The sequence below is a fragment of the Miscanthus floridulus genome, chromosome 9, assembly GCF_019320115.1.
Source record: "Miscanthus floridulus cultivar M001 chromosome 9, ASM1932011v1, whole genome shotgun sequence".
Lineage (NCBI taxonomy): Eukaryota > Viridiplantae > Streptophyta > Magnoliopsida > Poales > Poaceae > Miscanthus > Miscanthus floridulus.
Window position 1 is genome coordinate 100318031 of NC_089588.1, and position 26716 is coordinate 100344746.

The window sequence follows — 26716 nt, forward strand, 5'->3', positions numbered from 1 at the left end:
TTAGCTTCCATAGAAATAACTTGATTAATTTTTTTTTGTTCTATTTGTTATGAGAATCGAGCGTTTCACGGCGTAGAACACTTGATTCTGACATCTGTCCAATTTCGAGTGTTTCGAAGCCATCTAACACTCGGGTGTAAGATGCTTTTAAAACACTCGAGTCGAGGGTAGGCAGATTCTTTTCTGTTGAATCTGAAACAATTTTCTCATCAACTCGAAATATTGTTGTTAAAAATATTGATCAATTGTTTTGCAAGGCCGTAATCTAAGGACATTGTTTTACTCAATAAAAAGGTTACAGCTTTATTACAAAAGTATTCTCTAAAAAATATCGTCTAAATGTATCAAGTAGGGCTCGTATTTTTAAGATTTTATAGTAATAAACACAGTAGTGGAATTGTAATTGCATTTGGATGCATAGTTTAGAAACTATTACCTTTCATGTCTCAATTTTTTGTGGTACATATAACACGCGGTGACGTTAGCGGTGAATAAGGTTCCTCTACTCAAAAAGTTAATACCATTCCGGTATTATCCAAAATGGCCGGTATACCTTATACTGATGGCGGTGATGAATTTTCTAATTGTCTGTAGAAGTACATGGTTAGTTATGAGCAATAAAGATATGGTTTCTTTTTATCAACATGTGTTTATTTACTTTGTAACTAAATTATTATAATTATAATATTTTAAATCATATTTCAATCGGTTAAAACAGGCACATGCTTACCAACTTTAAAACATGTACACACCTTATCCATGGGCAATGGACTATTCACACAAAAAGAGTTAGAGTTAGGCTAAATGCCAAACATGTTCACGTGCTCATGAAACTCCGGAGTGGAGACGTTCTATGGTGGAGTTATTGGAGCAAAGTTAAAAAAAAATGAATCAGAGCAGTCGCAAACATACCATCCGCCCTAGGCTTGATATGGGCCAATGCTAGTTTTTTAGGGGAATTTAAACTTTCATTAACCAACCATGTCAGCTGAATCGTTTGACACCAAATACACACATACAATCAGGCTCTCCGGCCATGCTAGTTAATATAGGCCACTTTGGCTAATACCAGTCATACCGTGACCGTTGTCAAAACTCAAACAGGTACATAAGCTCCATCCGTCCCAGCCTCGAGCTTGATATGGGCCAATGCTAGTTAGGGCCTCTTTGTATATAGATTCTGATGGATTCAGCTCCACCTGACACATTCACTATTCACTGGAGTCAGTTTTCTCTCTTCCTTCGCCCTCTCACGGAGCCAGTCTGTTAAAGCGAGAAGAAAGAGAGAAAACTGGCTCCAATAAACATTGAATGTGTCAGGTGGAGCTGGATCCACTAGAATCCATACCAAAGAGGCCATTAATATAGGCCACCCTGGCCAATACCAGTTGTATTGTGACCGGTGTCAAAACTCAAGTAACACCTCATTTGATGTGTAATTTTATCAACTCGTTGAACCTTATATTTTTTAGTGTAGAAAGTCACTAAGCAAAATTAGATTGAAAGTAGTGAAGTCCTAGACCACTTAGACAATGTGACTGGCCATACCCAAGAAACAACACGACACAAGGCCATCCAACTTATCAATCTCCGCAGTCTCTTTTCTGTACGTCCATTTCAAGTCTATATAACGTGATTTTTCCTAGTTTTCCATAGTGTACTCTAAAGGGCCACACTCTGGACCTCGCCCGTTTCCTTGATAAGCTCTGAAGGATCATGCTTTGGATCGCACACTAGTAGAGAACCGAGCTTTACTCCCGGTGGGGAACCCCCTCTAGTCCCGGTTCCCCACCCGGGAGCAAGCATCCGGGACTAAAGGGGGGGTCCTTTAGTCCCGGGTCAGGAACCGGGACTAAAGGAGGACCTTTAGTCCCGGTGGGTAACACCAACCGGGACTAAAGGTGCCTCCTGACATGCCACGATGGCCGGCACCTTTAGTCCCGGTTGGTAATACGAACCGGGACTAAAGGTTTTTTTCTTTTTTCTTTTCTTTTCATTTTTTTGTTTTCTTTTCAAAATAGGTTTTCGAAATCGTATTGTACGCTGCTAATTATACATTTATACGCGCATATAGTATGTTTCGGTTCAAGCACAATGAACGTATTAAATCACACAATTCAAGCATAGAAAATATATATATATATATGAATGCATGCATCATATATATATTTACATGCATGCATGCATATGTGTATTTTACATTATATTATTTCATGTGCATATATTACAAAAGATTGCATTACAGTTGTTGTGACATAACAAGTTTCCTCTCATCCTCTAGCTTGGCTTCAATGGCAGTGTTGGGTCGAAGTAGAACTCGCCCTTGGAATCGATGACTTGCTCATTAAAAAATCCAGCTATAGACTCTTGAATTGCTTTGATTTGGTCTTGCCGTATGACCTTTTCCTCCAACCATCGAGTCTACAGGTTTGAATTAAAGGAAAATAAATTAATATATGTACATATATATATATATAAAGACATAGTAACACAATCAATAATAATAATTAAATGAATATATAGTGTATTTTTAACGTACTTTGAGTCTCTCTGTAGGAGTTCTTTGGGAGAGCACCTTGATAAACTTGCAAACATAGTAACCACAGTAGTTGTTCCCCTGTTCCTGCCTTAGACACCACTTTATGAGAAAAAAATTTGTCATCCAATCTGGTGATCCGGTGAAAGCTATATGTTTAATTAATAAAGATGATGCGATTCAGGGGACTTACTTTCAAAGGGATTACATTCAGTGGCGCTTTGCATTTTTCCATGTGTTGCTTCTCAATAAAGGTTTTCCAAACACTGCCCAATAAAAAATTTGCCACGTCATCAGATATAGTTAATCATCATGTTTGTGTGTATATATAGTTGCTAGAGATCCCGAAATTACCTCTGGATAATATCTATCATATCTTGGTAGTCTTGTTGTGGTTTTCTCATCGAGTCATAGATTATCAAGTGACTTTTCACCAGATCGATGTCCATCAATATCCAGTGATTGCTGCATGTGTTTATAGGATATAACGCATAACACTCATTAATTAACTAGAATCAACATATGAGCCATTAAGGATATGATCGACATGATTAACACTCACTTGAAGTTATAGGGAAAGAGTATATCCTTTTTGTGGCGTTGGTTCACTAAGAAGTTCATGAGGTTACTCTCTGACTCAGACTTCCAATTAGTCTTTGGAGTAATTGGGTCTTCGAATACTATATGGGGATCAACAAAACCAATTTCATTGCAGCCTTCCTTTCTGAGCTCTGTCATTGTAAATCTGCATATATATAGTACTTGTTAGGATAATTTATATGCATATACACACATATGATGAGTTTAATAATAGATCGAAAGAATTATTACTTACAGGCAATAGCAGCTAATGATAACTTTGTCCAGAGAGGTCAGGTGGCATAGTTGATGAAATTCTGCAAAGTCAACATACATAACATCATCGCCACGGAACCAATGTTCGTCTCTAATTCTGACACCAACGCAGAAGTCTCCACTGGTAGACGCCTGCATGTACCACTTGTTTAGCAGGTACATTTGCGTCCCCAGATCAGATAAGGCTTGAGGGTTGTATAGACTCTGGCCTAGTACAAATTTTTTCTTCCAAATATCAACCTCCGCCGCACTCTTAATGTTTCCATCACCAAACATCTGGTAAAGGTCGAGACCAGTCTCATCAAGAAATTCACCAAGGTGATCCAAATCGACATCCGGAGGTATGTTTGCCTGATGCATTAATCCTAAATTCGAACCATATTCATTACCAACAACTAGCGGGGGGATTGATTGGTGCGCTTGTTGTCCGAGTTGGGCAATGCCTTTTCCTGCCCGCTTCTTTTTCTGTGCCGCCTCAATTGACTTGGTGAGAGTGCGGTCATAGTCTGATAACGTTGATTTGGACGGCTTACGAGATTCCCGCTGTTGTTGCTGGTAAGAAGTCACCTTTTTTCTTAGAATATCTGGAGCTACGAAGAAGTACGGTTTCTCCGGGTTTCTCCTTGCTTCTTGATTCATTTTAAGTTTGTCATAGAATCTAGACATGTCTTTTTTATATGCATCAGTTCCTTCTTCCTTCTCTTTAGATATTATTTTGGAAATAGCCCTTGGTTTCACGGTGGCTTTCTTTGCAGGCGGGGACTGGTTCTTCGTTTGAGGGGTTGGCCTCTTGCTAGGCTTCTTGGTAGGCGGGGGCGGGGGAGGCGTTGGAGACCTCCTTGGAGGTGTTGGCAGCGGCGTTGGAGACCTCCTTGGAGGTGGCGGCTGCGGCGTTGGAGACCTCCTTGGAGATGGTGTAGATGCAGCCTCGTCTTCCAACATAATGTCATCGTACTGAGCACTATGATGATCTGGCGATTGAACAATTGGATTTAGGTTGGGGGAGGATCTGCTACAAAAAAAAGGAATGACATATTATTATGAGCAGATTGTTAATTATTTAAGCCAATACAAATTAATGATGTAGTGTTTTCATCCGCACGTACCTATGGTGAGGTAGTTCAGGAGGAGGTGGAGCCGACATCCCTGGAATGATGATGTAGCGCTTGCGCCATAGAATGAATGTCTTCTCCGCTTCTCCTAGAGTCTTCTCGCCATCACCTCCAGGAATGTCAAGAGGCAAATCACTAAAACCTTTTTCAGCTTTATCTACCGAGATGGTAGCATATCCTTCTTGGATTATATTCCCATGAATCCTTGGTGTCTTGGTTCGGTCGATAGGATTAACAAGACCGATAGCCACCTTGATTGTAGAATTCTCCTTCGGAATGTGTAGCTCACACGTTGTACAAGGTTCAGTGACGTCATCCACAGGGAAGCGCAGTCCTGTGTCCCCTTGATTTGGTATCTCCGTGGAAGCGCAGCTGCTTTTCAACTGAACAGATTGGCTAATATTGATTTCTGGCTCTGATGCCTGCTTACTTGCACTCACTGCTATTTGCACTTGCCTTCTGATTTCCTCCTGCATTCTCGCTTCAAGGTTTTTTTCTCGCTCCTGTGCTTCACGCACCGCTTCCTCCAATCTCTGGAGCCGCTCTGCCTCTTCTTCCTTCTTTCTCTGGCGACTTCTGTAAGAAGGTCTGTCCTGAGGGAATCCATGCTCCCACGAGACACTTCCTTTGCCTCTAGTTCGGCCACCATGTTCAACAGTCCCGATGGCGTATGTCAGCTCATCCTTCTCTCTGTTGGGCCTGAACGCACCACTAGCAGTAGCTCTCTGAGCATAAAACAATCTTTCTGCTGCTTCTTGCAGTCTTGCGCCATAAACGCACTTCCCTGTCTCCTGGTCTAGTGTTCCCCCATGACCGAAAAACCAATTCTTTGCACGTTCTCCCCACTCGAGTGATTCTGGTCTGATACCCTTGGCAAGAAGGTCTGCTTCCATTTTGTTCCACTTCTTAATGGCAGTTGGGTAGCCACCTGATCCCAAGGTATGGTGGTATGTCTTCTGTTGGGCATTACGTTGGTTCTTTATCACCCGACTCACACCCTCTTCCGAAGTCTTGTACTGTACAAACTCATCCCAATAGGGCCTCTGCTTTGAGATCGGGCCTGGGACAGTAAAATCTGGTGCTATGTTCTTCTTGACATACGTCGTGTATAGGTGTTTCTTCCAAGTCTGAAACTGGGTGGCCATCTTCTTCATTGCCCAATCCCTAACTCGCTCCTTCAATTCATCACCATCTATTATATCATCATAACCATCTGTTTGGAGCGTGAAATGTACCAAGACATCATTCCAAATTAACGCCTTGTCACGATCGGAGACAAAACTGATATGAGGAGCATTGGTCTTCTTCTTCCATTCACGGGTACTAATCGGGAGCCGGTCCCGTACAAGGTAACCACAGTGGTGCACAAATTTCATTTTATTCGGCCCCCCCGGTTCTCCTGTATCCACATTGAACTCCGAGATGATGAAGCGGCCCTCCAATGGCTTTTTGGGACCTCGAACATTTTTACTCTTCGTTGTAGTTGTTGATGTCGATCCAGAGGGCTACAAAACATAAACATTATTTTTAATGTCATGGGCACACATAAAGACATATGATAATATATATAGCTAATAATAAAAAATATATACTTGGCCAATCTGTTGTTGCTCATTTTGTTCAAGAGCTAAGTACTGACTCCCGTCATCTACATCCTCTTGCACGTTATTTTTAGCACCATCATCGCCGGCAACTTGAGTGCCAGTGTTGATCAAATTCATCATCAACTCCTCCTCATCCATGTTTCTCGGGTCGGCCATCTAGCTTCAAAAAACAAAACCAATATATAGTACATCAACAGCGCGGTTCGCCCTGGTGTGATTGTTTAGCATTAACGATAACGATAATACGAATGTTGATCAACTAGGCCACGAGAAAGGGCGGTGTGACAAGAGTGGTGGTGCTCCACTCCGCCATATATATGTCTGTACACATGGGTGAACGAGGGCGGCGGTGCTCCACCGTATACATAGAAACGCATGGACGAACGAGGGCGGCGGTGCTCCGCGGCGTATATATACATGCATATGAATACAAATGACGTATATATACGTGTCGGCGCGGTGGCCGGTGTGCTGACGACGATGACGTGAGGCAGGCCGGTGTGCTGACGACGACGACGACGTGAGGCGAGCCGGGGCGGTGTCGGTGCGTGATGTTGTGATCCTATGTACCATGTGAACCATGTAGTCATTCATCATATGAGAAACGTATAAGTCATTATGAAATGTAAGTATATGTGTCATTCATCATATTACTTTAGCAACATTAATATATTATATCTGTATATTCAAAGTTCACAAATGAAGAAACGTTGAAGTTTTCCTTCATTTGTCTGTAGCCATGCATGCAAGTCCAACCAAAACTGCTTACATCATCACATGTGATATTTTTTATAAACTAAAAAACGCTTAATTTTTATAAACCAAATAATATATAGCGTGTTTATTATACAAGCCATGGATTTACATCGATCTAATTAATTTCTAAAGTAATTTCATATTGGTGGTCCTTAATTAAACTTGTCATGATTTTGTGATTCAAATATTCATTTTCAGTTCCTCGCTCGCTGCATATATAGAGTTCCAAATATATAGAGTTCCTCGCTCGCTGCATATATATACAGTTCCAAAGATTCATTTTCAGTTCCTAGATTTTGTGATTCAAAATTTGGAATTTTCAATCGACCTCGAGCGTTGACATGACTTCCACCAAAGTTTTACGTAGTTTTCGACGTGATCTATGATTCGGCAGTGGAGGGCTCGGGCGAATGTACAAAGACATCGACGAACATATCACCTCGAGCTTGGTAGTGGAGGGCCTCGGGCGCGGTGGAGGGGCCTCGCGCGCGGTGGAGGGGCCTCGGGCGTGGAGGAGGGCGCGGTGGAGGGCCACGGGTCGCGGAGGAGGGCGCGGTGGAGGGCCACGGGTCGCGGAGGAGGGCGCAGTGGAGCCCACACGAGGAAGAAGAGGGCGGCGCCGGTGTCACGGAAAGGCGCGGTGGGGCCACGGGCATGGTGGAGGGGCCTCGGGCGCGGAGGAGGGCGCGGTGGAGGGCCACGGGTCGCGCGGAGGAGGGGCACGGGCGCGCGCAGTGGAGGCCGCACGAGGAAGAAGAGGGCGGCGCCGGTGTCACGGAAGGCGAACGGACGCGGTGGAGGCGGCGCGAGGAAGAAGGGCGGCGGTGTTCGACGAGGAAGAAGACGAGCGGATCGATCTGCGCCAGGCGCTGGAGGTTATATATCAGAGAGAATTACTCCCGGTGTCAGCCACCAACCGGGAGTAAAAACCCTTTACTCCCGGTGCGTATTACCAACCGGGAGTAAAGGTCTCTTTACTCTCGGTGCGTGTTACCAACCGGGAGTAAAGGTATACCTTTACTCCCGGTTGGTAACACGCACCGGAAGTAAAGGGTTTTTTTTGGCGGGCCACGAAACTGCAGCCCACCTTTACTCCCGGGTGGGATTCCCACCCGGGAGTAAAGGTGGGCTGCAGTTTCGTTTCCCGCCTGTTTTAAGCAATAGTCTTGTTAAATACAATAGAAATGCAATAGTTTTTGTTAAATACATAGTAAATTAAATAAAAGGCATAAAATTATTTTGTTAAAAATATGAATTTTCTTTTTGTTTATTGCACATAGGAAAAATCTATAACCTAACTTTTTTTTATTTTTTGTTAGAATTATAAAACATAATGTAACTAATATTTATTATGTCGTTAATGCAAAAATGTAGTGTTTAATTAAAATTATTAAAACTATTGATTTTGGACAGAAAATTTGTTTTCACGTCATTTTAACGTTAATATTTTAATTTTTCATCACTCGGTATCCTAATTTACCTTTTTGAGAGAGAAATCCCACCAAATCAAACATTGATTTAATTTGAAACATGACATAATAAACATCTGAATTCACAATTATTACATAATATCTCAAACACACACTATATTAAATCACTATATCATCAAGTGGGCACAGCAGTGAACTTCTTCTTTATGTATGTCCCTTGGTTATGATCGCTTCGTAACCATGGAGTGTCCTCATTATTTACCAAGATGCTAGGGTCTTTGTTCACTTTGAAGGGCGGAATTCGGTCATCCTTTTCATATTCTTCTGACATGTCCGACTTGTCCTCAATTCCCACGATGACTCTTTTCCCTGAAAGAACTATGTGGCGCTTTGGCTCTTTGGTTGAGTCATTATCGTTTTTCCCTCTTTTTGGTTTGGTAGACATATCATTGACATAGAACACCTGATTCACATCCTTGGCAAGGACGAATGGTTCGTCTTTGTACCCAATATTACTAAGGTCTACTGTTGTCATTCCATACTCGTTGTCTACTGTTACCCCGCCTCCGGTCACCTTGACCCATTGGCACTTGAACAATGGGATCTTCAAAGTAGGTGCATATTCTAGTTCCCATATTTCATCTATGCGTCCATAATATGTCTGCTTATTCCCATTCGGGTCTGTGGCATCTATGCGGACACCACTGTTTTGGTTGGTACTCCTTTTATCTTGGGCTACTGTGTAGAATATGTTCCCATTTATCTCGTACCCTTTGTATGTGACGATATGCCATGATGGTTGCATAGCCAATAAATACAGTTGCTCATGGATGCTCTCATCACCTTGACATTTTTTTCGCAACCAACCGCCGAAAGTTTCCATGTGCTTATGCGTAATCCAAGCTTCAGTCTTCCCTAGAAACTCGGATCGTAAGAGATCCTTGTGTGTCTCAATATATGGATCTACCAAAGAGGAGTTCTGTAGAACTGTGTAGTGCGCTTTATTGAAATAATCATCATCCGTACCAATATATGTTTTCCTCCCTAGTGTCCCCTTTCCGCTTAGTCTCCCCTCATGTCTCGATTCAGGAACACCAATCGAGTCAAGGTCGGGAATAAAGTCAACACAGAACTGAATGACCTCTTCTGTTCCATAGCCCTTGGCGATGCTTCCTTCTGGACGAGCACGGTTGTGAACATATTTCTTCAGGACTCCCATGAATCTCTCTAAAGAGAACATGTTGTGTAGGAACACAGGACCGAGAGTGAAAATCTCCTTGACTAGGTGAACTAGGAGGTGTGTCATAATATCAAAGAAGGAAGGAGGGAACACCAACTCAAAGCTGACGAGACATTGAACCACATCATTCTGTAGTTTAGCTAGATCAGTTGGATCAATTGCCTTTTGAGAAATTGCATTGAGGAATGCACATAGCTTCACGGTGGCTAGACGTATATTTGGAGGTAGAATTCCTCTTAATGCAACTGGAAGTAATTGCGTCATGAGAACGTGACAGTCATGGGACTTTAAGTTACAGAATTTCTTCTCTGGCACATTTATAATACCCTTTATATTCGAGGAGAATCCAGATGGTACCTTGATGTTGTTTAAGCATTCAAACATGATTTCCTTCTCCTCTTTGCTTAGAGTGTAGCTAGCAGGATGTAAGTAATGGCGTCCATCATCTGTCTTCTCTGGATGCAGGTTGTCTCTTTCTCTCAAACAACGCAGGTCCTGTCGTGCTTCAAATGTGTCCTTAGGCTTTCCATACACACCCATAAAGCCTAGCAGGTTCACACAAAGATTCTTCGTCAGGTGCATCACGTCGATCGAGCTACGGACCTCCAGGACTTGCCAATAGGGTAGGTCCCAAAATATGGACTTCTTCTTCCACATGGGTGCGTGACCGTTAGCGTCTTTTGGAATAGGTTGGCTTCCATGTCCTTTTCCAAAGACGACTTTGACATCATTGACCATATCGAGTACATCCTCACCGGTTCGGTTGCGAGGCTTGGTCAGGTGGTCTGCCTTCCCTTTAAAATGCTTGCCTTTCTTTCTTACGGGGTGATTTGCAGGAAGAAATCGACGATGGCCAAGGTACACGACCTTTCGACATTTTTTCAAGAATACAACTCTAATATCACCGAAGCAGTGTGTGCATGCATTATATCCCTTGTTTGACTGTCCTGAAAGATTACTTAGAGCAGGCCAATCATTGATTGTTACGAACAACAATGCTCGCAGATCAAAGTGTTCCTGTTTGTACTCATCCCACACACGTACACCTTCTTTATTCCACAAAATGAGAAGTTCGTCAATAAGTGGTCTCAGGTACACATCGATGTCATTGCCAGGTTGCTTCGGGCCTTGCATGAGCACAGGCATCATAATGAACTTCCGCTTCATGCATAACCAAGGAGGAATGTTGTAGATACTTAGAGTAATAGGCCAAGTGCTATGACTACTATTCTGCTCTCCAAAAGGATTGATACCATCTGTACTTAAAGCAAACCTTAAGTTTTTTGCGTCATTTGCAAACTCCGGGAATTCTCTGTCGATTGCTCTCCACTGGGACCCATCAGCAGGGTGTCTCAATATATTGTCTACCTTACGGTCTTCTTTGTGCCATCGCAACAATTTTGCATGTTCTTTGTTTCTGAACAGGCGTTTCAAGCGTGGTATTATAGGAGCATACCACATAACCTTGGCAGGGATTTTCTTCCGCGGACGTTCGCCCTCAACATCAGCAGGGTCATCTCGTCTGATCTTATACCGCGACGCATGGCATACCGGGCATGCATCCAATTTCTCGTACTCTTTGCCACGGTACAGGATGCAGTCATTAGGACATGCATGTATCTTCTCTATTTCTAGCCCCATAGGACAGACAACTTGTTTTGCTTCGTAGGTAGTGGCGGGCAATTCATTATCCTTCGGAAGCATCTTCTTTTGAATTTTTAGTAACTCTCCAAATCCCTTGTCAGATACACCATTCTTTGCCTTCCATTGCAGCAATTCTAGTGTGGTTCCCAACTTTTTCTGCCCTGCATCACAAGTTGGGTACAACAATTTCTTGTGATCTTCTAGCATCCGCTCGAACTTGATCTTCTCCTTTTCACTTTCACATTCTCTTTGTGCGTCACGAATGACCTGAGAAAGATCATCAGCCGGCTCATCTTCTGCGGCTACCTCTTCTTCAGCTTCTCCCATTGCAGTATCATTGAAGCACGCACCATCGGAAATAATATCATTGTCGTCCCATTGTTCTTCTTCACCTTCTTCCATTACAACACCGGTTTCTCCGTGCTTTGTCCAACAAATATAGTTTGGCATGAAACCCAACTTGAACAAGTGTGAATGAAGAGTCCTTGAGCAAGGATATTCCACCGTATTCTTACATATGGCACATGGGCAGCACATGAAACCATCGCGTTTGTTTGCCTCGGCCGCACGTAACAAAGAATGCACGCCGTCAATGAACTCTTGGGAGCGGCGATCAACATTATACATCCAATGACGGCTCATCTGCATTACATGACATAAATACCATATTAAAACCTAGATCATAATTAATTATTTATACAACATGCGTGCCACCACAAAAGATACAAATTTATGAAAGCATCGCTACAATGTAGACAATCCCAACTACCACTAAAAGAACTAAAGCTAAAATACATTTCAGTAGCAGTAGGATTTCACGACCAATCTCAACTAAAACAGACAGATCCCCCGATTGTGCAACATCTTTGGGCTTCTTCGGCTGGATCACTGCCTCATTAGCCGTCGTATCTGCCTGTTGTGCAAGATATTTTTGCACGAGTCCAACATACTCTTCCTCCCAGTAGAAGCCTGAACATCGTCCACTGCCATCCCACTGAAATTAAAACAAAAAATTAGAACTTTAATCACAACCATCGTGAAAATAGGTATAAACTAACCATAATCATTAAATACGATAAAATAACTCACATTGCGATCCGGACACTTGTAGAAGATACGATCCTTGTTGGGACCCTCCTTCTTCACTCGGTACTCCATCACAATCTTCGTCTCATCACGACACTTGCCGCATGAAATGAGAGGGAGGCCCGGCCTAAGTCGCTTTGGAAACCCATGAGAGGCCGAGGACCCGGAAGCAGTTGCCATCTACTCTCTATACTCATTTTTTAATACACTATAAATTTCTCCTTTTATAAACAAATAAAATTAAGAAACTATAAAATTATCTAGATCTCTAAACAATGATATTTTTAATGGTCATTGTGTTCTCGTCTTTTACTGCGGCAGGTAAGTAATTCACATGATATTTCTGCAAATTAACAGAAGAATGGGAGTGTACACACATAACAGACTACTGCGACGATATCGGGACGTGTGAATAAATAACCATCCATACTAGTTGACCTTGCTTACGTGATCATCTCGGCGAGCATTTCTCCACCGGACGGCACCGTACTTGGCCACGGAAGAGCTCCAATTCTACGAGGAAGGGAACACGGTCTTCCACGACCGTTGCCGCTCTCCCTCGTAGAATCAAAGCTCCTCCTTGACGTCCGTTACCGCTCGGTAGAGAACATGCTCGCCGAGATGAACACGGTCCGCAAGTTCAACTAGTATGAATTTTCTATAATTTTTTAACTATTTTCTAAGTTTATATTTATATATATACTACGTTTGGGTATGGTGATTGACAGACTACTGCGACGATATCAGGACATGTGAATAAATAACCATCCGTACTAGTTGACCTTGCTTACGTGATCATCTCGGTGAGCATGTCTCCACAGGACGGCACCGTACTTGACCACGGAAGAGCTCCAATTCTACGAGGAAGGGAACACGGTCTTCCACGACCGTTGCCGCTCTCCCTCGTAGAATCAAAGCTCCTCCTTGACATCCGTTACCGCTCGGCAGAGAACGTGCTCGCCGAGATGAACACGGTCCGCAAGTTCAACTAGCTACTTTAACCTTATTTCATGTAAATATGCAAGCTTGAAGTGATTTTGAGCTCAAATTGCTTACAAATGAAAAAAAAACCAAAATAAAGAACCATATATATATAGTGAACAAAATGAGATAAGACAATGGTGAAAAATGAGAGTATGAGATTGGTAACCTTTACAACTGAAGAATCGACGGAGGAATCGAAGAAATCGATGGAGGAATCGAATAATGGATGGAGGAACAATGGAAGGAGGGAGGAAGTAAGAACACTACTGCAGTGAGCTTCAAAATGTGCTGAGCTCGGGCTCGGGGAGGAAGGAGGAACCGGTCGGGATATAAAGGGGGGACCTTTAGTCCCGGCTGGTGGCTCCAACCGGGACTAAAGGTAACTTTCCAACCCCGGGCGCAGCCACGGCCCGGGAGTAGACCTTTACTCCCGGTTGGAGCCCCCAACCGGGAGTAAAAGTATACCTTTAGTCCCGGTTGGTGGCTCCAACCGGGACTAAAGGTCCCTGCCACCTCTGTCTGGCGCAGTAGCCGTTGGGGCAGGGACCTTTAGTCCCGGTTGGAGACACCAACCGGGACTAAAGGTATTTCTAATCCCGGGCGCAAAAAATTCCGGGACTAGAGCCCATTTTGGCCGAGGATCAAAGGCCTGTTCTCTACTAGTGGCAGCACTGCTAGCGCTCGGACGTTTGACGGACGGACATAGCTACAGTCTAATTCGCACGTCCATACGTGGGCCCCATCGCCCGGATGTCGCTCGACCGCGCCTGCGTCACCCACGCCCACACGAGAGCCCATGCCGCCCGCGCCGCGTGCCCGCGCGTGGACTGCTCACGCCCCTCATGCTTCCCACGCGTATTTCATGTGCAATACTCGATCTACTTTGGAATATCCAGATGCAACACTTGCGACATAAAAAAAAGATAGATGAAACACTTAAACATGTGTCTGAAAAAACACTTGAAAAACACTGCAAATATACGCAACGTCCAGATAAAACACTTGCAATATATGTGTAAAACATATACAATATTCAGATAAACACACTTGCAACATACATCTAGAAAACAGATGAAACATTAGGGATAAACTCTTACAATATAAGTGTACAACCATTGCAACGTATATAAGATCCTGATCTAGTTTTGAAACAACCGTACAAAGCACATGCAATGTACCTCTAAAATATATGAAATGTACGCTCAAAACACTGTATTGCGGTGCGGCCTCCTTCGCCATTTGAATTGGGGCGCCGCAGCCGTAGTAGGAGTCGTAGGAGCCAGGATCCAATGCTTCCCTTGCACCGGCGGCGTCTGTCGGCGTCGTCGAGCGCGAGCGTGCGCGCAATGACCTCAGTGGCTGACGGCCGCAGTGTGGGCGCGGCGGTGCCCGCGCCATCAGGCAGGGCAGGCGACGGAGCAAGTGGCAGGAGCAAGAGCAACGCGGGATGACTGTCGACGGCAAAGCAGAGCAGAGCAGGGGGAGCAGGCGGACGGCGCGGTGGAGGCGTCGACGGTGGGTGAGGACGCTGCGACAGCCGATGTGATGCGAGATGGGGAATATCGATCTGTATTTTTTTTATTAGTGAAGGAAGGAAGGTAGGCGGCAGCAGGCCTGTCGAGCCGGTCCGCAGGCCCGGGAGGCACCAGAGTATTTCCGTTTGGATTGTCCTCATCACCCACAGGACCCTCCTCGTCTTTGACCTCCTGTTCCATCCAAAAAGCTAGCAGCAAATCTCAACATGGTGTCTGAGAAATGCATACGTGTTCATATATATGTATATAGTTCTTCGTGTCTTCCATGATCACCTTCCTCGAGTTAGTAGGGCCAGGGAGATCAAAAGCATCGATTCCACCGGTAGCCGTCACTGCATACAGGACACCGTCCATACAGTTGCAGTCACCATACGCAGCTCCTGGCGGCAGCCATGTCCATCGAGAGTCCCCTGCTCTCGCAATTGAAAGCTGACGAACAGGATTGTGGATCAGCGCCACAATTTAGCCTCCTGCCGTCGCCGACGACGACGCGGCATCATCTGAAGAAGCACGCCCGCGTCGTCCACGATGGGCTTCACATGCTCGATGGTGCACAATCTGCTCGCCGGTGACAGGGTTGACCATGAGCAGCTCGGACCTCTCGTTGGCGGTGACCGCCAGCCGTTTGAGGAGCCGATCAGGTACCAGCTACGGATCGGCGGCTCCGGGGGGTGTAGATCCTGTTCTCTGCGTGACTGTAGAGGCAGGCAACGTTGCCAGCGTCAGAGTTAGAGGTGTAGAGGAGGCATGGCGTCTGAGGCCTGGCAACTACTACTCCTATGCCTCAGCAACGCAATGCAAAGACGGGGCTTGCCTGTCATCCTGGCGAACTTTAGATCAATTTACTCAGGAACACAATCTACAGGAGAGGGACAAAGACAAATTAACAACGTAGTCAAACAGCAACAGGCTGCAACAATGGCTACCATACCACACAGTACAATCACAGAACACAAGTTTAGCATATGGTTCGGACATACAAATCGACCACGCATGGTGTTTTCAGAGGTTCAACAGAACAGCAGACTGATAACTCTAATCTCTTATTACAGTCTTCAGACAAGCGATGTGTCGACAAGAGCAAACTCTAGGAACATCATTCATTCAGATAGAAAGACCTCAGGAACAGCAGCTGGGTCCAGCTCGTAGAAGCCACGGAGCTCGCCGCCGTTCTCTTCCGTGAGACGGAACGAGGGTATCTGATGAGAAAACCTCAGGTTCTCCGTCACTGGTATCTTCAGTGCTCTCTTCTGATCATCATGCTTGAACACAGCCACATAGCCATCGACTTTGGTCAGAAACTCAAACATCGTGCTGGATTTAGTGCACCTCTTTATCGCGCCTATAGCATACTCAGCATGATCGCTACTGGAAGGAGAGCAATCAGGCGACCAGTTCAGGTAGATGGCCCAAACTTCACCTACTTTCGGACGGATTTCAAACTGCCATTTTTTGCTAGTTTTTCTGACATTTACGACATGGGAGAAAACGTCAGTTGTGTCATACATGGTCCTCAAGTCGAAGTTACGAACCTGAAATGTACCACAGCTGGTAGCTGCCCCCTGCTCCAGCCACTGTTCCTCCTGCTCTTCTTTTGGGCACGCCTCAAGCCAGGTCAAGTACACTCTGAATGGATCCATCTCGACTTCGCTTACCCAGCCATAGAACTTGGGGAACTTGTCAACGTCGCTGTATAAAGCCCATATCTGCCCACATTCAAACTTTGCACACGAGCGGAGTTCTTCAAAATTGTGGAAAGCCGATTCAGGACATGTGAACGTTATGGGGGAAAGGGAGTTGTGCTGAGAGGAACAACCATCACCAAATTCAATGGCACCATGGGAACGTTTCTGCAAGGATATGTTTTGTTCAGAAGAGATATCGTTATGATTTCCCATAGGCAAATGTGCTTCAGGGTGATTTTTCTCCAGACCAATATGTTCAGTTCCAGGAACCATTCTACCACTCGTGCTGTCAGTTCTCAAATCAGCTGACACACTGCCAGGAGACATGTAAGATGTTAGAGTAACAGAAGGAAATGCTGCATTCAGGTCAGTGGGGAGAGCTGCAGTGTCAAGTTCCAGAAATCCTCCTGGGACGCCAACTTTTTCGTTTCCAGTTGTCCTATAAAAGGGGATCCTGTGCGAAAACTTGAGTAGCTCACCTGATGGTATTGTGAATGACAATTTGTCCCTAGCTGTTGCGAACAAACTGACAAAGCCCTTAATCCTGACCAATGGGATAACAGTGGCACCACCATCGGCTGACGTATTTGACAAGACTTCCACAACTTCATATTCATAGGATCTATGGTTATCAGCGTCTAAGCTCCATTCCATGCTCCAACCCTTGTAAAGAGCCCATACCTCACCCTTAATAGGGTATATTACATACGAGTTTCTTTCTTTACCTTCCGTCCATTGAACAATATGGGAAAACATGGACTTGTCTGGTGATATATCTCTTGTTTTCCTTAAGCAAAATTTTCCACAAGCAACAGGTAGTTCTTCATCTGTCCATTTCTCCTCTTTTTTATTCGCTGCATTATGCTCCAGCCAAGCCAAATGTACTTTGAAGTCTGAATCATCAAGCTGCAATATTCGAGCATAGAATCTTGGCATGCCATCAAGGTTATCATAAATGGCCCAAATCTGACCAACTTCAAACCAAGTGACATCCCTGAACTTCTCAAAATCAAAGATATTTGGGACAGGCATGGAGAAGCACTTGGAATAGCAACTCTTCTCACCAACAGTATCAGTAGCTTCTGAATTGATATTGCCCTGATCACTAACAGTATCAGAATTAGCATTGCATTTCAGTGTCGCATATCCATCCCTTTGGCTGTCCACTTCTCTATTGTGATGTTCAGATGACTGATTGTTGGAATCAACAACAATATCATTAGACATTTTACCGCTGCCACAATTAGCATTCCCTTCATGTGTTGCATTTCCATCCCCTTGGATATCCACTTTTCTGGAAAGATACTCAATTGATTGATTGCCAGCACTAGCAAGACTATCATTAAACATTTTAATGTCTCCTGAATTAGCAGTGCCATCGTATGTTGTGTTACCATCCCCTTGACTGTTCATTTCTCTAGGGAGATATTCAGCTGATTCATTGCTGGAACTAGCTACATTACCATTGCATATTTCATCATTACCAGAATTAACATTGCATAGAAGCATAGAATTTCCATCCCCTTGGATGCCCACTTTGTTGTGTAGATGTTCAGTTGATAGATTGTCAGCACTAGCAACACTACCATTAAACATTTTATCATTACTGTGGTTAGTGTTGTGTTCATGTGTTGCATTTCCACCCCTTTGGCTGTCCACTTTGCTGGGGCAATGTTCAGCTGATTGACTATCAATACCAGCAATATTATCATTAAACATTTTATCATCACTGTAATTAGCATTGCCTTCATGTGTTGCATTTTCACCCCCTTGGCTGTCCACTTTGCTGAGGAGATGTTTAGCTGATTGACTGTCAGTGTCAGCAACATTGTCACTAGACATTTTATCACCACCGGAATCGGCATCGGAGAGTGAACTATACTTCTTTACCCTCTTGTTATAGGAGTCCCTGCTGTGGCTGTTGTTGGCACCATCATCTTGCTTTCTTTTACCCGATGTCTCAAGACTGTCGGACCCTGCATCATTTAGCATTGTAGATGCATCTTCTCTACTCAAGTTCTGGGTGGCAACAAAGTGTGGATCTGCAGGATCTTGCATCATCCTTCTTGTTGTACACTCAATTACAGAAGGTGCAGGAGAGTGAATTAGATTTGTTGCTAAACATTCGACCAACCCACTTCTTGTCTCTGAGCAGCTGCCTTCGTGATCACCATCAGACCTGCCATCCCACTCCATATGTTCATCCCTTTGTCTAGCATGCATCATTGGCTCATTCCCCCCTGTAGGATAAAGCTTACTGTACCGGAACTGTGGATTGTGGACACCATGTTTCTGACTTGCAAATATTTCAGATGGAACTTGAGAATTATTTGGAGCAGCAAGGAACCTTGAGGGAACAACCTCTTCTTGTAGGTTGAATGCAAAAAAGTTTTTACTGCAGTCTTCACAGCGGATCACAAGGTTCTTCTGATGGTACACAAATCGCTTCCGGCAATGCGGGCATATGGTCCAAAACACCTTTACACAATCAGATGGTGGTATGTGTTTAACCACATCACTTTTGTTTGCACAGGTCTCATCTGATGGCCATATAGTTTCCTTTGACATTTCACGGGAACCACACTGTCTTTTGATGTCATATCGTGATCGCTTCACATGATCACACAATATTGTATGAGCTTCTGAAACCAAATTGAAAGCAGCTTGAGCACTAGGAAGATTAATTTTGCCAGGGTGAAGCAAAAGGGCAAGTTTCTCATATCCCTTTCTTATGATTGTTTCATCGGCTGTAGCTTCCACTTGGAGGATACCATACCAGTCCATGTATCCATTGACCTTCACCTCTGCCGCACAATGCACTTCACAGATAGTCAGTAACTGGGATAAGTTCTCAAGCTTTGGATAGAGCCTTTGAGCTTTAAGTGCAATCCTTTTGGCACCCAAGAAGTCTTTAGCTTTCAGCTTCCTTAAAGAAATTTCTTTGGCATGTAATGCCTCTTCTTTGTTGCACTCCATCACACATCTAGCAAATTGTCCCAATAGCCTTTATCATATACTGCTACCAGCCTGACATTAGTACCCACTGGCTACCATTCTTTCAGGAACAGACTGTCTCGAAGCAGTAGTAATGCACACTGTTGGATCAATCTATGCAACACAAATAGAACTTTTAGCGCATCAAGTCCTGCATGTATACAAAGAACCAAGTATGTTAGCGCTGAGATTGAAAACCTCAGTAGCACCAGAAAAATGCAAAGTTGAGTGAAGGATACTATTAGTGTGGACATTAACCACCCAGATGAAGATTCAGGATCAACAAATAAACTTTCTTGCCACTTACTACATTTAACTTTGCTATTATAAATTTAGTATTAGTAGACTTAACAAGATTTAATAGAATAAGCAACACGATATGCTCAGTGATTCAGGTCCAGACTTCAGAGACCTTGTAAATTTGACAGGTGGACACGACTGGAGCAAGCCAGATATAACAACATGGTGACCAAATATATAAGCGCCCACAGTACAATTACTTCTATCATAAAAGGAGTTAATCCAAATCTGATTATGGTTTTAATATCCTACATGAGATGCTTTTCATTCACCCATGAGTAGGCAGTGCCGGAATCCCTGAACATAATAGGCTCCCTCACACAATAGAATTTCTTTTCTGGTGTTCTCTAAAAGTCATACATACAATGTATAATCTTTTAACTTTTAAGCAATTATTTCGAAAACAAATTTTTATATGCACCGTGCTTCCAATTCCACATGCCCCCCAAAGGAATTTTGGTCAGATGGAGCAACCACAGAGGCTAAAATGGATTGTGAAAAATGGAAAATATATCCCTGTATACAAGCAAATGGATATTTCCACGAATCCACAGCCGCAGCACCTATAACAACTCAGGTTAAAGAACCCCAAAGATGTTATCGCTCTTGGAGTGCACTGCTAGTAGCCGCAGAAATTAGCGAGGATCTTGTGGCAATTCAGTTCAGGGAATCAATCGCAAGCTTTTCAAGCACATCCACATGATATAAACCGAAAGGAGCAAATTCTACCGAGGCAACCCAGCAAACATCCCTCCCCCAATTTTCCCCAAATTTTCGCTAATGTACAGAAAAGAGTTCAGCCAGTGTTGTAAGGTGCCTCGGAAATCACAAAGCGGCGCCTGCATTTGCCGTGCATTTTCTGAGCCCAAGCACCCAAAGGCTGCGCCTTTGGAGCTGATTCCACCCACAGACCCAGAGTAGCCGCGATCGGTCCAAGAACGGAAGGAGGAAGGGTACGCCGTACGCGACGCGACAGGGAAAAGGAGCCAGGCCGGGGCATCGAAGCCAGAAGCGGTACCTGAGCTCGATATGGCGCGGAGATGGAGCGAGCGGCGGAAGGTTGATGCCGGCCGCCGGCGAGATGACGGGGGCGCCGGGGAAGGCGGGCAGCAGCTGCGGCGAGGCAGCGGCCGATCGATCGATTGGGGTAATGGGGTTTTGCCGCAGTGAGGGCAGGAGCAGGGAGCGAGGTAGGCAGTAGGCACGCCGCACGCGTGTCGCGTGAGCAGTGGGCTCGGGCTGCACAGTAAATGTCATTTTTGCCCTTGTGTTGGTTGCTTTTTGGTACGGATGATCAGCTGTCGAATTTTTTTTTTTGTTTCATAAAAAAAAGCTGTCGGATATTTTTCATCATATATTTCTAATAATCCAACCCATCAGTAACCACACACAATAGTGAGTGTTAGTCCACAGTTAAAGGGGTTTTATTCCAATTCCAAATATAAAGAGAATTTACAATTTCTTGACAATGCCATCGAGATGCATATTGCAGGAGATCAATACAGTTATTTACGATTAGAACTGAGGCTTGATCCTACGATTTATGCCATACTATATTTTTAGGGATTACGGGATTGCTGGCACCGAACGCCCGATGGGATAGGATTCCATCAGACGGTAATCTGGGCACATTTTCAATGAACGGCCTAGCAGAATGGCCCATCAGAAAACGCCATCGTATGACCCCGGCTTCAGTCGCCAGCCCACTCGGGCGGGCCTACTGTTGCGCCGTTCGCAGCTGCACGCGCATGTCCGTCCCCGTCCACCTCGTCCCGCCCCGCACGCATACCCTGCCCCTATCCACCTCGCCCCGTTCCGTGCCCGCCACTCCTTTCCCCTGACCCCTCCTCTCTCCGAGGACGAGCACGCCTCGTCCGTAAGACCCCAGGCGTGTCGCGCGCCCCATCAGCCGGCCCCTAGCTCGCGCGCCCCTTCCCCTGCGTCCGAATCGTGCCCCCATGACTCTCTGAAGATATCTATGAAACATGAAAACACTTGCAACAACATACGTCTGAAGCAGATGAAACATTTGAAACATACACTTGCAACATATGTGTGAAACATATGCAACATCCACGTAAAACACTTGCAACATGAAACACTTATTGTAACATAAGACTGAAACAGTTGAAACATTTCGATCATACTATTGCAACATATGTGTGAAACATGTGCAACATCCAGATAAAAAAAACGTTTATAACATACGTCTGAAACAGACGAAACATTTTTCACAAACACTTGCAACATGCCTCTGACACACTTGCAGCATATGCAACATTCCCATCTACTTTTGCAACACCCTTAACACTTGCAACATACCTCTGATAACATCTGAAACACTTGAAACATACATTTACAACATAGGGGGAGGGAGAGGCCAGGGCCGGTTGATTCCGACCTCAGAGTGGGAGCCAGCGCCGAGCGATAATATGCGAGCACCACCGGCACGAACCGTGCTCGTGTGTGTCCTTGGCTCGGTGGGGACCGACCTGAGGCGCGCGACGGCACCACCAACACCAGCAAAGGCGGGCCGCGCGCGGCGGGTGGGATTGTGGGAGCAAGGAACGAGAGGCGAGCAACGCAAGATGAGGGCACGTGTGGGGAGATGGCCGCTGCGGATGCCAAAGATGCCAAAGATGCAGGATGTTGTCCAAGTAAAGGGTTTTCGGCCTATAAGTTTGGTGCACAGCTTTGCCACTGGTGACTAAGATAATGGCGAACCGGTTGGCCCCTGTCCTACCAAATCTAGTATCCCCAAACCAGACCGCTTTTGTAAAGGTTAGGCGAATTCATGATAACTTTATGTTTGTCCAGCAGATGGTTAAATGCCTACACAAGAACAAGAAAAAAGAGGCTCATATTCTCCTCAAGCTTGATATCTCTAAGGCATTTGATTCGGTTTCTTGGTCTTTCTTGCTGGAAGTCTTGGGCCATGTGGGTTTTGGACAGCGCTGGATGGACCTTTTATGTTGGCAACATATCAGGTGCAAACCAACCAACCTGTGTAAACTTAAAAACTACCAATCAGGACCACTAGATGCTGATCCAATGGATAGGGTGAGGGGGCTTAAGCGTAAAAAAAGGCCGGCGGGTGGGGGGCTTAAGTGCAAAAAAATCCCACCTCTCACCTTATCAATTGGATCAGCATCTAGTGGTCCTGATCGGTAGTTTTCAAGTTTGCACAGGTTGATTGGTTTGCACCTGATACGTTGCCTTTTATGTTTGCTCCTGTCAACTTCCTGCACTCAAGTCTTGGTGAATGGGGAGCCGGGTGAGACAATTCTTCATAGTCGAGGACTCAGGTAGGGAGATCCTCTCTCTCCCATGTTTTTCATTATTGTCATGAATGTCCTAAATTGCTTGATTGAGTATGCTACTCGGGAGCAATTGCTGCAGCCTTTGTCTATGCAGCAGGTCCAGCATAGGGTTTCTTTTTATGCTGATGATGCAGTTGTTTTCCTAAGTCCGGCAAGAGATGACCTGTATTTGATGAAAGAGCTACTAGACCTTTTTGGACATGCTTCTGGACTCCAAATCAACCTGTCCAAAAGCTTGATTTCTCCCATTCATCGCTCTGTTGATGAAGTGGCCACCACAGCTGATATCTTATCCTGTACCATCAAGGAATTTCCATGCACCTATCTTGGGCTCCCTCTCACAATTGGGAAACCCACTAAGGAGGATTTGCTACCAATAATTGACAAGGTGGCAGATTACTTGCCGGGCTGGAAAGCCTAGTTAATGAATCGGGCAGGAAGATTGGTAATGGTTCGAGTAGTTTTAACAATTGTTCCCACTTACCTTTTGATCGCCATGGACTTGCCAAAATGGTTTCTGAAGGCTATTGACAAGAAAAGGAGAGGAAAGGCCAGGAGCAGGCTAATGGTGGTAATTGTTTGGTGGCTTGGGAAAGGGTGCAGCGGCCTCTTGAGTATGGTGGCCTTGGGATCCAGCGTTTTAAGGATTCCTTGGCTGTGGGCTGAGAAAACCGATCCATCAAGACCATGGGCTGGTCTTCCGGTACAAGTCCCCCGCAAGGCTCAGGCCCTCTTCAATATTACAGTAGATATGCCATAGTAGGGAATGGTGAGAAAAATCGGTTCTGGACAGATAGATGGTTGGTGATGGTGCTTCGACACCATTTTGGCTGGATAACTGGTTAAGGGAAAATCCCCTTTCAACAACCTTTCCAGCGCTCTTCACTCACGCCCGAGATTCAGATCTCTGTCAAGTCAGTCATGCAGTGTGGCCTTCGAAACACACTACACCCCTGCCTATCCAGAGCAGCCAGTGCTGAGTTTGCCGAGGCAGCAACGGAGCTTGGACACGTGCAGCTTAATACATGTTTCGAAGATGACTCTCACAACATGTAGGCAGGGCATGTCTACAGAACTTCAGTCAGCACGGGGTATGCAGCGATTGAAGACGCTGACCACATCATCTCCCAATGTCTATTTGCCAGGAAATTCTGGGAACATTTGTGTTTGGTTTGCATGAATTATTTCTCAACCCTGAAAAAAAGAATGGAGAAGCAGTAGTATAGTCTCTACTCTGCGAGAAGGGATTTGAGAAATCAAAATCCAAATGCAAGTAGTAGACGCCAAAAATCAGCCACCATTTGCTAGTATCTTGTGCCCAGATCTGAACATAATTCGAATGAGCAAAGCTAAGCTGAATCAATGGATGCTCTTCTATTCGGTGGGCTCGTTGAGCCGGCGTTGGCCACGGGAGCTCCGTGGACTCGTCTTGGAGTTAATCAGCGGCGCCCGAGCAATCGACTACCCAGACTCGACTAGCTGGAGATGTTGTTAGGGGCCATCCGGCCATGGCGCTGAGCACGTCAAGGAGTCGGCGACATGTCCACTACTCCGAACTCCGAAGAAAGGCGGCGTTACCGTATCGCACCTGGAGTTGTGCGCACCCGTGGAGCTCGGCACCTTGTCCTGGGCAGCTCCACTGCCGCGACGGTGAGGCAAGCGGCGTAGTTCCACATCTCGGCGCCTGAGAGGCATGTGATGAGGCTGTAGACAGTGTTCGGGCTGACGGGATCGAGCCCCCTACGGCGGCGCTGCGCCGTGTGGATGAGATCTCAACAGCCTTGGAAGAAGATGACGCATGGGTGACACAAGGACCGAGACCTCCGGCCCGATATCCGTCGTAAAAAAAAGTGTGACCTGCTCACACGTTTTTATTTTTCCGGTTGTAACAATGGCTCAAAACCAGTGTAATTTTATTAGGCTGACCGGACTTCCAAACACTATTTTTCAATTTCACCTGTAAAAAATTATGGGTGTGTATTTTACACTGGTTTTAGACTCAAAACTGGTCTTCCAAACAGACCCTCAGTCGTCTACACTTCCCCCGTGCATCACTACAAACACTGCCCCGACCTTCCCCTTCTTGTGCTGCTGGGAACTCTGAAAACACTGCAACGATGTCGTGTTCCAGAAACTGCAACCAAGTCTTGCTGGGAGCTTGCTGAGATGCGGCTGCTGCCTGGGCCTGTCGGCTTCCCGGTAACCTACGTCATGTAACTGAGGAGTGGTTAAAGCATCAAGTATTTGTAACCAGATGGAGTGTTATACTGATACTTCTCGTGTTAAGATTAAAAAAAAATCCTATATCCAAAACACTGTCACCTGTTGCTTTCAGGGCATATTGCCTTTTTAATGCAATATTTATGTAACTCAATCCTGTTAAGACCATTTTCTATCACTCCCCATGGAGCATCATATATAGTCTGCACAGTGAAGAAAAGGAAACGAATAACAGCAGCCTGTTCGCTTGGCTTATAAGCCGTACTTTTTTAGCTAATGAATAGTATTTTTCTCTCACAATAAATCAGCCAACAGTACTTTAAGCCATAGCTTATCAACCAAACGATCAAGGCAATCAGCGACAGTTAAACACCTATTTCAGATTTCAGGTCAATGCAGGGACGGAGCCAGAAAATCTGTTAAGAACGACGTATAGGAATATGAAGTAAAGAATCAAGCCACAGAGGAGACACACGATTTAACGTGGAAAACCCCTCCGATGTGAAGGGGAAAAACCACGGGCACCAGCCAGCCACAATCTCACTATCTCAAGAGTTTTGGGTTACACGCCTATGGCGGTTTACAAGAGAATCAAATCTCCACGAAACCCTAGCAAGGGTGTATATACCGTACCGTACCGCGGGGGGCTCCGCCCCCCGCACCCCACGAGTACAGGGGCGAGACCTGATGGGCCGGCTTCAGACTCCGCTTCGCTCCGTCAGAAGCCCGGCCTATATCCTGAAGTGAATTTAGAACAACTCCAACAAACTCCACCTTGAGACAAAATTCATCTTATATCATAAATCAACCCTTCATCCTGAATATAACAAAGATAGAAAACCACTGGTGCCAACAATAGTCTCTTGGACTATCCAATTAAACCAACTAAGCTTGAGCACAGCTCAAACTTAGCAACAGGAACAGGCTTTGTCATCATATCAGGTCAACGCAGGGACGGAGCCAGAAAATCTGTTAAGAACGACGTATAGGAATATGAAGTAAAGAATCAAGCCACAGAGGAATATAAAGTAAAGAATCAAACCACTGGTGCCAACAATAGTCTCTTGGACTATCCAATTAAACCAACTAAGCTTGAGCACAGCTCAAACTTAGCAACAGGAACAGGCTTTGTCATCATATCAGCAGGATTATCATGAGTACAGGGACGAGACCTGATGGGCCGGCTTCAGACTCCGCTACGCTCCGTCAGAAGCCCGGCCTATATCCTGGAGTGAATTTGGAACAACTCCAACAAAATCAACATAGGGGGGTTGGTTGTGCCTGAAGCTAGCGGCAGGAGGGGCCAAGTTCATTGAGGATAACTTAATTAGCACAAGAATTAGAGGATATCTCCTGTTACAACCAGAGTATTAGGGGGTGTGTGCCCCCCCCCCCCCCCCCCCCCCCGGCCCCCG

The 26716-nt window shown here is 45.1% G+C and overlaps 1 protein-coding gene across 1 annotated transcript; it reads right to left on the bottom strand.

Moving 5' to 3' along the window:
• Window positions 1–15671: 15671 nt before the first annotated feature.
• LOC136484015 (uncharacterized) lies at window positions 15672–20970 on the bottom strand. Its single transcript, XM_066481179.1, has 2 exons — window positions 20780–20970; window positions 15672–19612 (listed from the first exon to the last, which is right to left on the bottom strand). Exon 2 carries the CDS (start codon window positions 19441–19443, stop codon window positions 15883–15885), a length of 3561 nt encoding a protein of 1186 aa, XP_066337276.1. The 5' UTR covers window positions 19444–19612; window positions 20780–20970; the 3' UTR covers window positions 15672–15882.
• Window positions 20971–26716: the final 5746 nt, after the last annotated feature.

Coding starts and splice junctions, on each gene's coding strand:
- LOC136484015 (XM_066481179.1), bottom strand. CDS start 19,443: ATGGAGTGCAACAAAGAAGAGGCATTACATGCCAAAGAAATTTCTTTA.